At 49.1% G+C, this 16,073-nt stretch overlaps 1 protein-coding gene across 2 annotated transcripts in view; it reads left to right on the top strand.

The window, feature by feature from the left end:
* Nucleotides 1-16,073, top strand: part of LOC106746818 (polypyrimidine tract-binding protein 1) — a 354,727-nt gene that overhangs the window by 18,557 nt on the left and 320,097 nt on the right. For both annotated transcript variants that reach the window (XM_014623870.1, XM_014623869.1), the window contains exon 2: nucleotides 7,901-7,925. In XM_014623870.1, coding sequence (XP_014479356.1) covers nucleotides 7,901-7,925 — 25 coding nt within the window. The remainder of the gene's footprint in view (nucleotides 1-7,900; nucleotides 7,926-16,073) is intronic.

Below are 16,073 nucleotides of genomic sequence, written 5' to 3'. Positions count from 1 at the left end.
CCCCCCCTTTTTTTTTATCCCTCCGGCCAGCTGTAATACTTTTTAATAATGAAAATCCCGTCTGGACGCCACCGCCGCCGCGGCGGCTCTGTAAAGACGAGAAGGTGGAGAACGAGAGAAGGATAAAGAGGGGGAGGGAGAGAGAGAGAGAGAGAAAGAGAGGGGCAGAGCACCTGCTCGGGCACGAGCGGGAACTTTTTAATGAGCGAAAATGTAGCCGATATACGGCCAACGGCTCTCGGGAAATGGGATGAGCGGCTCGTAAAAAACACCATCGAGTTCTGCCCTTCCGCCGTCCGAAAAAAAGGGGGAAAAGAGGAGAAAAAGTTAATATCGAACTTCGGTCTATCGCTCTCTCCGCCGAGGTGAAATTCTAGCGGGGCGGTGGTATTAAACTTTTAACCCGATGGATGCACGCGGCCGCCGCGGCGGTAGGCGCCGGTGGCGGCGGCTTTGCCGATTTTTATCGGTTCCCATCCGGTAAATAAAGTCGTGCGTCGTGCGCGAGTAACCACTTATCCGCGCCGCGACCTTCACTGTTAATTCGCGCGATCGCTCGAGGACGAAATCGCTCAAGAGGGATGTCCTCTCCTGGTAGTATTTCGTGCACCGACAACGTCGACACGAAAATCAAGTCAAGCAAAAATATAAGAAAGCGGTTGGTAGATGCGAATGAAATCGAATTCATGGCCCAAGGAATACTATTAGACATAAAAATCAGCACCTGACATTTACAATAGATTCTAAGCCTGATATTTATCTTTATATAAATAATTCCGAAGTGGACCCCTTTTTTAAAAACAATTCAATATAGAGAAAGTAATATTAAATAAACACTTATTGCGTCAAGGCAGAATAATAGAATCTATATTCTTCGAGTTTCACGAAATTTCGCGAGTTAATGCGGAGCCAAAGTTTTGACTCGGGCAACCTCTACGGATTCGATAGAACAATGCGAATGTAACGATGACCAAACTGCATCGTATAGTTTACGAGATACCAACCGGTACAGCCTCGAAATTTTGACTGATGCGGTGACCGCGCGCGCTCTCGTTTATAATTTTATGAAATAATGGCTCGCGTCTGAAATGGCCGCGATATTATAACGATCATTTTGTTACATACATGTGTTTTCGACGACCGACCGGTTGTCGAAATTGCGCCGCGAAACGCGAGAGAAGAGATTGCGACAAGCGCGCGCGCGCGCGCGTTATTTGATGTCCTTCTTTAGTAATCAGTTTGCCCGGACATACATATCGTGTATCGTGCATACTAGAAGTTGGTAAATGAAACCAGAATTTGCTGCTTAAATAATCAATATTTGTCAATAACAACGCGGATTATATTTGACGATCGATATTTGCGATGGACGATTCGCGTTTCATCTCTGTCCAAATGTTAAGATTTACCCGCGTTACCGTGTCCGACGAATTGATTTCGCGGCGCGAAACGTCGTTGTCGATTTCGTGCGCTATGCTTTTACATTTTTAACAGTGACCATGTCCGGTTCGGAATTAAAAGCCGTAATTAAGATCGTGTCCATCTTCGCAAATAATATCGACGTAAAAGTCGTCGAGTTATCCATTGGCCGGGGGAAACGTATAAAATGAATACGCGAAGATTATGTTTGGTAATGTAATGTAAAGTTTGTTAAGCGGAAACGGGCGATGTGCATTGCGTGATTCATATTTTCATTCTTTGCATTTGCATAGCGGCGCGCAATTATATTAACGCGCGGAATTACAAGTCCATTTAATAAACTGGGCAAACGTGAGACCCCCTTCCTCTCCCCCTCTCTTTCTCTCTCTCTCTCTCTCTCTCTCTTTCTGCCTATTTCTATCTCTATCTTTCTATCTCTTTCTCTCTTCCTCCTTCTCTGCCTCTCTCTTTTTTTTTATCGTGCTATTAAATTAAATATAGGAACCTGAGTGAGAGGTATTGTGCTCCCCGTCCATTTCTTTCTTTTCCCCTGTACAATTAAATTTCACTAATTATCGTTAGCTCTTATTTCGTTCTCTGTATTATCATGCCAATTGAACATTTATCAAACATTCGTCTGTAATCACTGCTGGAGAGTGAGTTTTAATAAACCAGGTTTAATATCACGTAAAAATAACTTCTAGATAAAGCAAAGCGAGAGAGAACAGTTGTTTATATAAACAACGAAATTATTCTCGTACGAGTCTACGTTATAAATCCAGAAGACAGCTGCGAATGTGCATCTTTCTCGTATCGCTGCATTTCGCGTTTTTATTTAGTCCATCGAATGTTTGTTAAATACACGTTTCGGCGAATCGCACGACACGAAGGAGACGAGCGTACGAGAGGACGATAATTTGCACATTGAAAGAGATAACTATTTTCTCTCGGTGTATATATTAGAAAGAGCCGTCCGTACAAGTGCGGACCGTTACAGATCGAGGATATGACAGCCGTAAATGATTATCACTTTTTACCTCGCGTCGTTTCCCGCCTCGCGTTCTCGTTCTGGACATTCCCGTCGTACTTCGTTCGCGTTGTTTCTTGCAGATCCACGCGCCACCGGGAAGGATACCTTCCGGGACACTTATCTGAAACTATGCCAATCAAGTCGGGAAACCGGGATCGATTATCGCGCGCCGGCAAGCTCCCGAAAGGTTTTTCCATTAATCCTCGCCTCGCGGCCTGCGACGTAGCGCGCATCGGTGGCGTGGCCGTCGACGCCACATCGTGCGCCCTTCTCATTTGCATCGTCGACGGAAAAGTTTCCCGTTCGACTCATTAGCGTCGTAAATGTTCGACGTGGCCGTCGAGGGCCCTCCGGCTTCGCGAGCCGCGGACGAGCGCGGCCGCCGGTGTTAATACACTTCGCAACTCGGAAGTCGACAAATCGAATTCCGTGTTTCGATCAAAGTTATTCGCCTCGTTCGGCCGTCTTTCTCGTTGCTTTCGCGGATTTGTGAAAATCGCGATCCCTCAACCGATACCGCTTTTCTTCATGCCGGCTCGCGTCGGGAATCTCTCGCGAGACGACGCTGGTGTGCGGAAATTTCGTCGCGTTTACGTCTGCATACGTACGTAACTCGTTATTGCGCCGCGCGACGATACGCCCTTTATATTATAGGAATAATAACGTCAGCTGGAAGCGTAACACGACACGTATATCGGCGGTGCTGCGCGTCGTTGTATTAATAATTCCGCATTTGATTTTTACGGCGAGTAAAAAATTCGTCTCTTTCTCTCTCTCTCTCTCTCCCTCTTTCCGTCTCGTTCTCCCGCTCGTTGCTCGTTTCGCCTCGCGTGAAATTGAAATCATTTCGCCGGTACGTTTATTGCCGAATGGCGGGTAAAAAAAAGGGTTCGTTCCAATCAACGTGCATCGGCCGCACCGGTTAACCGAAATATCAATCGTTATACGTCGCGGCCGGTGCGTCGGTTCCATTAAATGAAAACGAAGTGCAAAACGTGGTTTCGGGTCTTGGCCCGAATTACGCCGAGTCCTGCCAGAGAATAAAATATTCGGGGTATATGAGACTTCCCGGTTCGCCAACTTTTCGCCGTGTGATGGATATTTCGCGACGGGAGATCTCTCTTTTCCCTCTTCGCTTTTCAAGCGAAACGTTTCTCTCGCTGACCACCTTTTTTTCGTTCGACCTCCCCCACCCATTACGAACTTAAACTGGACGGAAGAGATGAAAAATCGTTCGAAGATTTTTGTATCCGGCATGGCATTAAATTCTCGTACGATTAAAATATCCACGTATCTCAGAATTAAGATTAATTAAGCGCAGTCGCGTTTCCCGGGAAGACATCTGACCGGATACAACTTTTCACGGCTTTTACGTAATAGTCAAGACGGTTAAACGCGAGTGACATACTCGGCGGTCTCTGCTTTTCGCACTGAAACTGTCCGTTTGCACGAATCGATTTAATTAGCGGATAATTGCGTCTCCACGAGCTGAAACGATTAGTGCCTTCGGAGCGTACGGTGACGTAAACGTAAAGCGACTCTCGCACCATAAATGCGCCATCGATTACGGAGGATTAATGCTCGATGATGCAGACGGTGGAGTGTTTGCCATCGCTCTGCGACGGGAAAGGGAGATCACGCGAAATGTCATCATAAGTGCAGTTTGTGTACATGCATGTATGCATTAGCCGCTTGGCGAAGCATGTAAGCAACCCTGTCAGCTTGGAGGCGCGTAATAACCAAGTAATTGAACTGTCCGAGATATTGGCAACAATAGTTTGGTCCCCGAGACTCCCTTCATGCAGCCCTGTCCCTCTCCGCTACTCCGCCGCTTTGTCTCTGTCCTCGTACCCTATCTATCGACAGTCGCTCACGATGCTCCGTCCATCTTGTAACTTTGACGTTCGCAGCTTAAATGGAAATTTCACGCGTCACGCTTTAGCGGCGTCTATCCTCACCGTTCGCTCTTGCTTTTCCGCCTACGATGGCGATGCGTTACTCGCGTCGCAAAATCTCTCTCTCTCTCTCTCTCTCTCTCTCCGTTAACCGGAGCCGTCGCCACGAGTCGCGGATTCAATTTAGAGATTTCGAGGTCGGAGACGCCTCGTATATCTCGGTCGCGGTTTACACAGCCGCGTGTCCACGTGGATACGATCGCGACGTCGATGCAGAATACACCCGGTATACAAGCGGAGTTCGCGGGAAAGATCGCGCTCGGCCAGGGGTCAGGGATCATAATCCCGTGTCTTACGAGCCGCTTCCGCCGGTCGCGCGCGCAGTCCAATCGCCGCGCCGGCGATTCGTAGTCCTACGAGCTTTCTCGTCGGCCGAACATCCGCCGGAAGAGAGCTATCGGCTCGGGCAATTAGACAGTCCCGCGCTTACCATTCGATCAATCCCTAATTACATTTACCTGTAGCTGCTGCCTCGCTCATCCACTCGGCGCGCGCACACGCGACAAGGATTACACACACATCCAGTCGATGAGAACGTCATACACACGGTATCTTCGAGTGCCAATTTCAATGTGGTGCGCGCGCGCCGAGTGGTTGCGAGTGTGCGAACGCTCGTACGCGAGCCCGGGCAAAACACGTCCTACACGTCAGCACGTGCAACCACCTTCCGCGAGTACTTACGTACACATGTACACACGCGAGCGTACGAATCGAGAGAGAGAGAGAACGGCGGACACGATGTCCCCTGTGTGAAAATTTCCGAACATCTCGACACGGGAGATAAACCGTTCCCGATTGTACCGAGGCGGGAGAACGGCAACGTTAAGCGCGAAAGTAACAGATTACAAGTTTTACTCGAACAACGTTGCGCGGTTCACGCTTCTGTAAGTGAGTTACCGCGCGTCATCGCAGCCCCGTCGCTTTGTTGACATTGTTTAACGCCATTAATTAATAGCGTAATTGATGCAATAATGTATGCCGCTCGGCCGCGTCGGTATTCGGACGGGTGTGTACGTGAGTGCGTGCGTGTACGGACGCGCGGAACATCGATGATGATACCGCGCAGTAAGGGAGCGACGCAATCAGTGTACTCCGATTCGGTCCTTCACGCGAGATGTTTGCTCACAGCTATAGCACGCGTATAATCGGACTAAATAGCGCGGGAACGCGTATCCCATTAAGCTTATTTGTAATTATGGAAAATTAATGGACACTTCATCGGCACTATCGACAAATTCGGATCTACGTTGTATCAGCGGCAAGGTAACGCCGTCGCCGTCCCTGCTGCGCCCGCCGCATTTGTTATTCCATTGACCGTGTTCGTCGTATTAGTGTATCGCTCTCTCGTCACTTCCGGCAACAGTGATAATAGTTTATAAGGTTTCAGGTGGCGAGGCTTCATCACGCGCGGTATCGAGCGCGCGCGTGACGTGTCGCCCCATATCAATTTCCAAACGGCGAATTTTCAAGAGCAATACCGCCGATCGAGTGGGAAAGAGATTAACGGTGGTATCGCGTCGACGCGTCGGAGGGCGATTTTTGTGAAATTCCCGTGAAATTTTCCCCCGCGCTCGAATTTCCCGTCCGCGTCGACGCGTGTTGTAAACGGAGACGTTATTAGCTCCGCGCGTGGCGCATCGATTAAATGATACTCCAGGTAATGCGCGCTAATTACCGTGGCTTTCCATCATTCTCGCACGTTTCATCCGTCCAAGTTCCGCGTTACTTCGCACCTCGCGATCTCCCGCAGAAGTCTCACAGGGGGAGAGTTCAGCCCTCCTCGGTTACGACGCGGTTATTTTCCTGCGATTTACTTCCGCCGAGAGGCGTTATTCCGCGACCTTGTGCAATTTTTCCCTCGGGGCCGCCGCATTTTCTCTTCGTTACTCACGTTACCGAGAACTTCGGTGTCGCACGCAAGCCGCTAATTGCGCCTCGATTAATTAATTCACGCGACGCTCCGAGTGATACGCGCTATTTTCCATAAGTTCCTCCACCCCTCGACCTTCAAGTTCCTCGGCGCTCTCTGTTGCTCGCAATTCCCGGCAAAAGAGCCGGCTTCCTCGTCCATTACGACGGGATAAACTGTACGACGCGAGTTTAGAGCCGCGGTTTACTCGTCGTTCGCGTCCTAAGACGAAATTCCGCTTAGCTCTCTCGGCAGCGCGTCCGCTCGCAACCCTTGCGCGTTATCGTGGACCGGCAGGCAGCACAATTCGCGAAGGGTTGATAATGCGCCGACGTGCTGACTAATTAGAATTCGTCGCCCACGCGATACGCAGGCGAGTGAGCGAGAATTAAATCAGCGCGCGTTGCGCTCGCGCGCCGATGATGAGCCTTCCGAAGAATCGGCTGGATCGCGCGAAGCGAAGAAGAAGTTAGTCGAACTTCGACCGTGGCTTATGTAAATCGTACTCGAGGGGAGGAAAACTTCGCCGGACCGAATCACGCTGAAAGAGAGCGCGGGCGCGCTTCTCTTGGTCGAAGTGGTACTTCCAATTAGAATTAATTCCGAGCTACGCAGAACGGCGTTGAGGTTATTCGCCTCCCTCCCCGTCGCGATTCGCTTCGCGTGCAGGATTATTTTCGTCGCTTGCATTTTCGTTGCTGCATGCATATGTGTGTGTGCGCGCGCGTGTGTCTGCATGTGTGTGTCGGATGTTTGTTGCGTTTGCAGAAACGGAGTAACGGGAAATTGCAGCGCAAAGAAGCATCCTCGTGTCCCTTTGAATCCCCACACACGCTTGTCTCCGCGTTGCACGGAATGTTTCGCTTGCTGTCTCGGTTTATTTTCAGTTCCATAAATCTCGACTTTTTTCAGACCAATGGTTGCAGCCGGCGATATCGGAGACGGAAGGAGCCACTTCTAAGACCGGTAGTTTTAGATTGATGTGTGTCGTTTTCAGTTCAGCAGTTGTAAAGAAAGATTGAATAAACGATTCTTGCTGGGACGTACGATCCCGTTTTCGTTTCTTTCATCAAACCTCTCACGAGTTGATGGAATTGTATGCGTTAACGATTTATTTTAGACGCAATACTTGTAATAGGCCGCGGCACATGAATTTCCTAACGAGTCGATCTTGCCGGAAACATGGACTGTCATGACTCTTATGATTTCGTTCGAGATCGTTCAATCGACGAAATTTATTTTGCCGAAATTGAATTGATCTATTTCCGTTTCGCCATTTTATCTGTATGCGTGCTATTTTTTTTATTTATTTTTATCATCAATATTTTTTCGGTCTTTTTCTCTCATATGTCTATCTTCACATTATTATGGACTTTATTCATATAAAACTGTACAGAGTGACTGAGAATCCCGTCTCACCCATGCCTGTTCTCTCTGTCTGTTACATTTACCTATCTATCTCTATCTGTCTATCTATCTATCTATCCATCTATCTATCTATCTATCTATCTATCTATCTATCTATCTATCTATCGTATTTGTGTATACACTCTTTCTAACTCTTCTCTTTTCTGTTTTACTTTACAGAGATACTCTTCACAGCGGGCAGAAGGTACGCGAGCTCTCCCGTATGCGCCATTTTTTTTAGTTTTCTCTCCTTTTTTATTTTACCTCTATCTCTCGTAGAATTCTTTATCTATCACGCCCTTCTTCTTCTTCTCGTTCTTATTGCATCTCTACGACTGTCTCTGTCTCTCTTTCCTGTTACTTCTCGGTAGAATTAGTGAATCCTTATGGAAAAAAGGACCGCAGTTAAGAAATTCATAGCAATAAGACAGACTGTGATGAAATCATTATCGATCTTTACATTATCTTAACGAGGAAGAAATTGATTGTATACTACAAAATTATTGAAAATAGTCTTTTTTTATCGAGATAGTTTTAAGTAAAATCGTGTTACTATTCTTGTCCGTCTCGCGGACTTGAATTTTCTCATCCATCCGGACGAAGCGTTTGTTCTTTTTTTACAAATACAAAGAATAACAAATTTTTTAATCGAAATTATACACGCTATCGCACGATTGTTACGACGAAGTCATGTGGCATGTTGTCTTGACTTCGTTCCCCTCCGCTTATAAAGATCGATTCCATCGATGTGACGTCTGTACCAACACCCGAAAGTCCTTCCATTCGTCTTTTCTCGTGACTTCTGCAATCCACACGTAAGTACATACTTTTCGTTCCTTTAATGCTTTACGATTTCTTTTTGTTAATAGAACGACAATTTTTTTTTTAACATCGCACGAAGTTGACTCGCTTAATTTTAGTTGCGAAAACGCTTCGGTTATTTTATCAGTAACATATGTATACAAGGGGATTTCCTTTCAAATTTATTTCGAGAGAATTGTTAGCTCCTGAGATATCGTCCGTGCGAGAAGGAACTTCATCTTTGGGTCTCTCCGCGTGCGCGAGCTGTCATTCGGGAGCTAATAAAGGCAATTTATCAATCAATTCGATGGATCGACAGCAAATGGGATTTCCCGCACTTCTGTGTTATTTATTGTCGGCCTCGAAGACCCACGGCGTAGAAGTACGGAGAACGGAGGAGGAACCTGCGAATCGCGAGACAGATTTTCAGACGATCAATTTTCAGGCCCGCAGAACCGACATCGGGCAAGTAAAATCACTCGCATAATATTATCCATTGTTCCTGAAATATTTCTATTTGTAATTACTCCGCATATTATTTGACCGTATCGTATTTTGACTGCGTTTAATTTCAATTATCAGTCGCAACAAACCACGATGAAAACGGTCATCATTTTCGATTGCACCGTGCGCACAATCGCGAGAGATCGTCCTGTCCACGGACATTTGTAGCTCTTCTTCTGGTTATCCAAGTAAGTTGACGCTACTGAATAGCGAACGCGATACCAAAGTCTCCACCCTAAACGTGAGTCGCGTTGATACCCGATCACGTCGGATTCCTGTGCGACACGCGAGTTTCGAATGTGATCCGTTCTGGCCCCTTTGTCCATCGAATCCCGGCTTCTTTGTTCTCCACCCACCTGGGTTCACCCTGGCACGTAACCCCTCGACGTTAACAGGGAGATGACGTTTCTCCAGTACGAACTCTCGATCGTTTTCAGTATCGCACCACCGCTGCCACTGGCAGCGATCGATATTCCCAATTTATCGTATTATCGTGTCCGACGTTTAAACGAAGTTATTCCGATAAGACGTATCGCGCGCACCACGACGCCCTGGTATCTTCCGTGCAATAATACAGACGGTACGCCTAACGATCTTGTAATTACACAGATATATAGATTACAACGCGGGCGAAATTCCAAATAGCTGACATAGAGAGAGAGAGAGAGAGGATTTGCGCGATAATATGAGCATCCGGACTTAACGGGGCAACCCGACGGGTTATTTAAAGTTTTCGCGCAGCGTTAAAACGCACTCCACTCTGGCGGTCCGTGCAATTTTCCCATTCTCGTACGTGAATATCGCGGTCTAACGAGCTCCAAGCCGTTTAACGTTTTATCCACCGCCGCCGCCGAGGATCGGACGGATCCGGCGGAAGCCACGACGCGTTTAGGTTTCACGGGAAGTCCGTTCGCTCGCTAATCGCGCCGGTACACCGCTTGGTCAAAGCGCCAAAAGCGCTTAACGTATGCGTAGGCAAATACGACTCAAAGGCCTCGGCTGAGGAGGCGACCGTAAGTCAGGGGATAGTATCCCGTATAATTCGGGGGGCTTCCTAGGCGCAGCTAATGAATAACATAACAAACGGAATAGTGCGCGCGGCACGTGCAAACACTATCGAGCGGGCCGAGGATTAGCCGCGGCCGCGGTAATTGCTGGCGTCTCTCTATCTCTCCTTACTACAATAACGCGGAATATTGTGTCGGGGCCTTAACGCGGATTAAGTGCGCGCGGGGCCGCCTAATTGTGGCTGCTTTCGTTCGACCTGTAACGACCGTTCGATGTCGCGCGCGCTGTGCTTCCACACTCGATATGTACATCCCCCCCCGATCTATATATGGTATTTACCACATCGCGCGGTATAGCCGGCGCGAATATTCGTGGACCACCCGACCGTCGTCTCCGATATTTCGCGGCAGAGGCGTGTGAAGCACACCGACTCGCCGTTTGCCAGATGCGTTTGCCTGCGTGTGCGGCGCGCGCGCTCCGCGCAAAGCCGGATTGCGCGCGCTACACACTGCCAACACCTCAACGCCGTTTGCCTAGCAAATTACCGGAGAATATCCGCGTACCAGCGGCCCGCGCTACCCTCGCAATATAGCGTGGAATATCCGCGAGGCGGATTTCTCTCTCGGGCGTTTCACACGCACGTGATACGAAGATACGCGGGAATTGACCTTCCGCCGGCAATGTCGGGATCTGAAGGCGTAGTCGATTCTTGCATCGCGAATTTTCGGATAAGCGGTTCGGTTAATTCTCTTCTGAAAATACTTTGGGACGGCGAGATTATGTGCGTGCAAGGACGCATTTTGTGGGTGAAGGGAACGGAATTTTTGATTGTAAGAATCGCACAAGAGGCAGAAATTCTGTTTCCTTCAACAAGAACGCCTCTGGTTGTTCCCGCTTCTGGTTGATGATTTTTTTTCGTACTTTTTTTTTTCTGCAATATATATCCTCAAATATTGCGGCCCTTAAATAGATTTGTTTTATTCACCCATACGAAAGTGATGAATTTTCAACCGAAATCATGTTTCATTCAATGTTTTCGCTTCGATTTCAATCTATAAAAAATGAGTGAAATACGATCCGACTTCTACGATAGAAGCTCGTTATTAAAGCTCTCATATAAGCACACGAGAATTTATTCAGATTTTTATATAATTAAAGGAACAATTTAAAAACCCGCGCTGCTCCTGAAAAGCCCAGATTGCCGATGGATTGCTGCTAAATTATACATTGCCGGCGGAGAGTTAACCCTTTCGCTGCGGCGCGCTTCAATCGAAAGGGTGCTCGCTGTGTGTGATATAGTAAAGAAAATTCTAACCGAAAGATTCAAACGAGATGCAGCAATACTGGTTGCTCATACGTGTCACTATACAGTCATTTTACGACACGATTGTACCTACACAAAGATACGCGACCATTTCAAGAACAAGGGCTGACATTTTCGAAATTCGGTGGACGCTCATTCGCCGAGCAGAATCGCGGGCGTTTTCGCTGCCGCGATTTTATTCGCAACAGGCTCACGTGCCGGCAAACCGAATCGGCCGTGTGAAAAACCGTGAAAACGAGTCCGTCACGGTGGCTGGCGCCGCGTGCCGTCACGGTTCATCGGGATGCGTCGACACGCTCGCGTCGCGATGCGGCGACCCGTTGATATTTAGTAACGACGCGTCGACGCATCGCGCGGCGGCTCGGAGGGCCCCGATTACCGATCAACCCGATGGTCTTTCCTTCCCGGCGCTCCTCCTGTCGTCGCAACGCGAGCGGGAGCCGCGATCCGCTCGGCTACGCAGATGGAATCTCGCGAAGGCGACAGAAGCATTGCCGTTCTCGGTAACGTCGGATATCCGTCATCTCGTTACCGCGTCTTCGCGCTAATCGCGACGTGATTTTACGAGCCGTGCGATGTAAGCGCGATTAGATGGGAATTAAATGGACGACCGTGTCACCTCTGTGATTGTGTATCGAATCGAGTTTACGGTCGACCGCGCTTCACCCACGTCACCAACATCTCCTCCCGCCTCGATTCTTCCTCTCTCTCTCTCTCTCTCTCGTGTCCCTTCGGTCAGCCTCGTTCTCCTCTTCCTCTCTCTCGTCGCGAGCCTCTTGATTTCGAGGGCTTTGTCGAGTCGACATCGGCCGCGTCCTCGAATGCCATCATTAATCTCCTCGAATCGTTAATTAACCGTTTGATGCCGCGCGCTCTAACTCGCTGCGCGTGCGAGAGCCTTTGGCCCACTCGAAATCTGTTTATTATTCGTGACAACGAAACGTCGTTTAGCAGTTTGATAATCCTCGACGGGCCCCGAGCACGAACGACGTCGCGCGGATTTGTTTCCGATTGGACGGTCGCGCGAATCAGGTTTACGGGTCGTGCGGATTCGCCGGAGCGATTGAATTTCGTCCGCTTTGTCGGTCTAATAGCGCCGATTCACCCGCGGCGAATAGTTATTTGTTAAACAACCGGCCTGTCGGACTGCGTTTGCGTTAACGGCAAATAGCTGTGTTTATTGATGGAATAATTATAATTTGTCGCGCGGAACGGCTTTTTCGCGGCGCGATTGACGCCCCTGGCTGGAAAATCTGGATATCCGAGACCGGCACGGTTTCTCACGGGACGATTTATCGGCGATTCGCGCGTTATATCGCGAGCGATGGCTCAGACACGTCGGATCGGGTACTTTCGCACGTAAGACGATGATACGAGGGCCTGTAGAGCAAGCTCGCTGATCGATCGTCTCTCTCCCCAGATTAGCGCGGGGACTCGTAGGAGCGGCTGCGAGAAGCTTAACGGACATACGTCCACCTTAGGCCGCGCGTGTAAACGCGTATGTGGTCAGATAATTCAGGTCAGTCCAGGCTGGGTTGTTCGGGCCACGTCGGTGCTGAGGGATGATTCCTTCCCTCGATACACAACAATGGTCATTAACGGATTAGATACGTCGACCGACGCGAGGACGGCGTCGAAGAAGACGATAGCGATGCCGGCGATTATAATCGCCGATGACGACGGCAATAATGGGCACATTGATGATCCGCCCGCCGGAACCCGCACAATGCCGATCTACGGCCGCCTGATTGTTCGCGCGCATCGCACAGCCTTTGCGAGCACGATTTCCGGCCCTCCGCGCCAGTCGAGGACTCCTCGAGCGACGACGAGAGTAACTGCGCGATTTCATTGCCCGCGCAGATCACTTTTTCAGGATCTAATTGGGATCCAGTTCGATTTCTCAAAATCATTGTGGATTCTAGCTGGGATACCTTGCGATTGGGAAAGTGTAATGTTTCAAACATACGATTTTTAAGGGGGAAATCTAAATAGATCCCGTACGATCGTGTCCGACCTTTTTCTCAAGGATGTATTTTCTGATTCCAATTTTACGCCAGGATTGAACTGAGGTGGGGCCGCCTATGACACACAAGTTTGACTGTATGGGAGTTTCTCCTGCGACAAACTCGAGTCGGTTCATTGAACGAAGTTAGAAGCGTTGCGAATGAGCGATGCCGAATGTTACCCCAGCCGCGGGTTGTTACGCGAAGGTCGGTCGCTCGAAGTTTTCCCTTTCGGAGATCGCATCGAAAGTACCTTCGATACGATAAAACGGAGATCTCCGCGAATGTTTTCCGAACGTCTATGTAAATCGGCCAACGGACGAAGTCCGCCGATGTGGCCGCGAAAAATCCGCGCATTAATCGCGCGCGGCCGCTATCTCGGGATCCATAATCAGAACGCGCAGGATTTGTATCTCATGTATAAGGATGCGATATGCCTGCGGAAGGGACCTCGCTATGTGTACATCGCTATATTCACACGCGTACATTATGTATACGGATACATAGATCGCATCAGCGGCCGCCATCTAGCGTGCACATTAAAAGGGACCGGACCTCTTCATGAAAGATTCAGGATCGGCTCTTCTCGCCGTTGATCCTGTACTCCGCGAAGTCTCTCGCCTTCTGGTGTATACGTAAAGCGCATCCGTTTTGTGTCCTCGACCGACGCCTGTCTTCTCGAATTCTTGCGAATCGTTCGAGTTAATGAAAGCGAACGGGAAAACCACCTTTATCGCTCTTACGGAGCATTTACGGACTGAATATTGAAATGCTCGCTAGGGGAAAGTCGCATTTTGCGATCGAACAGTTCTCCCTTTCCACTCCCCGCCGTTGAAAATATAAAGCGAGGTTTTTGCAGAAATGACGTCTCTCTACCTCGTAGGTTTCATTCCATTATTTTTATCGGTTATACGCTATTTGCGTTACGAGAGATGTTCAAACGTGAAGCTCGCTGTATTCCTACATGACAAGTGCCATTAGTCTCTGTACATTAATCTAATAACGCGCATTATTATCGAGCCGGGCTATTATCGTCGTCGCTCGTAAAGTCTTTTTGCCGTGCATTTGTCTGGCTAACGAGGGCGCGTTCGTTCGTCCTCGAGGCGAACAACAACCGACGACGACGAGAACGACGAGAGTTTGAACTTTTCCTGTGATACTACAGCAACCGCCGACTCCCGGACTCCTTTCTACTTCGTTCTTATCTGGAAACTTTCCAAGCCAATCCCGGAATATCGCGCAATTTCGTCGCACATCTCAATCCCGCTTAATAATTCCCGCATTGTGTGCCGACCATGGGAGAAATTAGCGGTCGAGTGGCAGGTAACGTTCGTTAAGCGATTCGACATTGGTATGCGCGCCATTCAACTGTAAAAAAATCCGTCATTCGCGAACGTTTCTCTATTTCGCTCTTCAGAGTAATTGGCCGATGCCCGCTCGTGCGATATGCGGCTGCAACGGTTGCATTATTAAATTACTTAACCTTCCGATCCTCTCTCTATCTCTCCACTCGACCAGCCCGTTGTTGCGCGCGTATATACTGTATGGCCGTTCAAAAAAAGATTTATTAAATATGTATTGGCTCTTCGTTGTTTTTAGGAGCCTCGCATGCGGGCCCGAAAATTCGCGGTGAAAAAAACCGCGTTCGGGGAAAAATCGGCAGTCGTATCAGCCGGCCGGCGGCAAACACGATGGCTGATTCTGCATCGAGGCTTCTACGTTTGAGAGATCTCGGGTGTACGCGGGTCAAGAAAAACAGACGAGTCTACGAACTCGCGAGTTTTCCGGAGTCGTCTTTGTAGATGCGCGCGATAGCTCCTTCTCGTTCTCCCTCTCCCTTTTGCTCCGTCGTTTTCCAACGACGCTCTTCTCGGTGTACAAACAATCTCGGCGCAAAATTATCCCCCGTCGTCTTTACGGGCCGACTGCTTCGGGGTAGATCGAGAGGGCGAAGTGCAAAATGAAAGTCGGCTGGGAAAGGAGCTCTCGCGGTCCTCGCAGCTTGTAGACTCGCTAAGCGCCAAGCTTCGCGAGAACTCGCGAGCGTAAGGTCTCGCTGCAGCGAGACGACGACGACGTCGTCGCCGACGTCGACGAGCTTAATAAGCTGCGAGGCTTAATTTCGTTCGACGTTGCGCGCGGCACATATCCGTCGCTCGACGCCGCGGAACCGTATAATTCCTTTAGTTTCGAGGATACGTTAGTTACGCATGAATACGCTTTAAATGGCGCGGCGAACAGTCGCGTAAGAAACGAGAGCGACGGATAGTAAGACCGGATTAATATATCGCGCGGTCGTATTTTTCAATAATAATAATATTCTTTTATTCGCCAAAATTTCAGTCAACTAACCGCCACGATCAGCCGATCGTATATAATTCCGGACGAAATACACGAAGTTTCCGCTTCTACGTAATCGGATATCCTTTCCGGGAGTCGTGAATGTTTATACCGATTTTACGGGCTCGCCGGGGGAGCACCCTCTTCGTTAACGCATTAATTAACGCGCGACGAGCGGGGACGGCCATAAAGACTTCGTTACCGCCGCTCTCGGGTTTTCGTCCTCGCATTGAATTCCGCGTCACTTAACGCCGCGACTCCGCCTCGGGATTATACTGCGCGAGACGTTTCTCTCTCCGTTCGCGAGCGAGCGAACCTTGGGGGATTAGCTGGCGAGTGGGAGAATTTTGTCTGGGTTGAGGGGGGGGGGGGG

Source organism: Dinoponera quadriceps, unplaced genomic scaffold (genome assembly GCF_001313825.1).
Source record: "Dinoponera quadriceps isolate SergipeBrazil2010 unplaced genomic scaffold, ASM131382v1 scaffold1565, whole genome shotgun sequence".
Classification (NCBI taxonomy): Eukaryota; Metazoa; Arthropoda; class Insecta; order Hymenoptera; family Formicidae; genus Dinoponera; species Dinoponera quadriceps.
The sequence above is the reverse complement of the archived record's forward strand: the minus strand, read 5'-3'. Positions and strand labels throughout refer to the sequence as shown.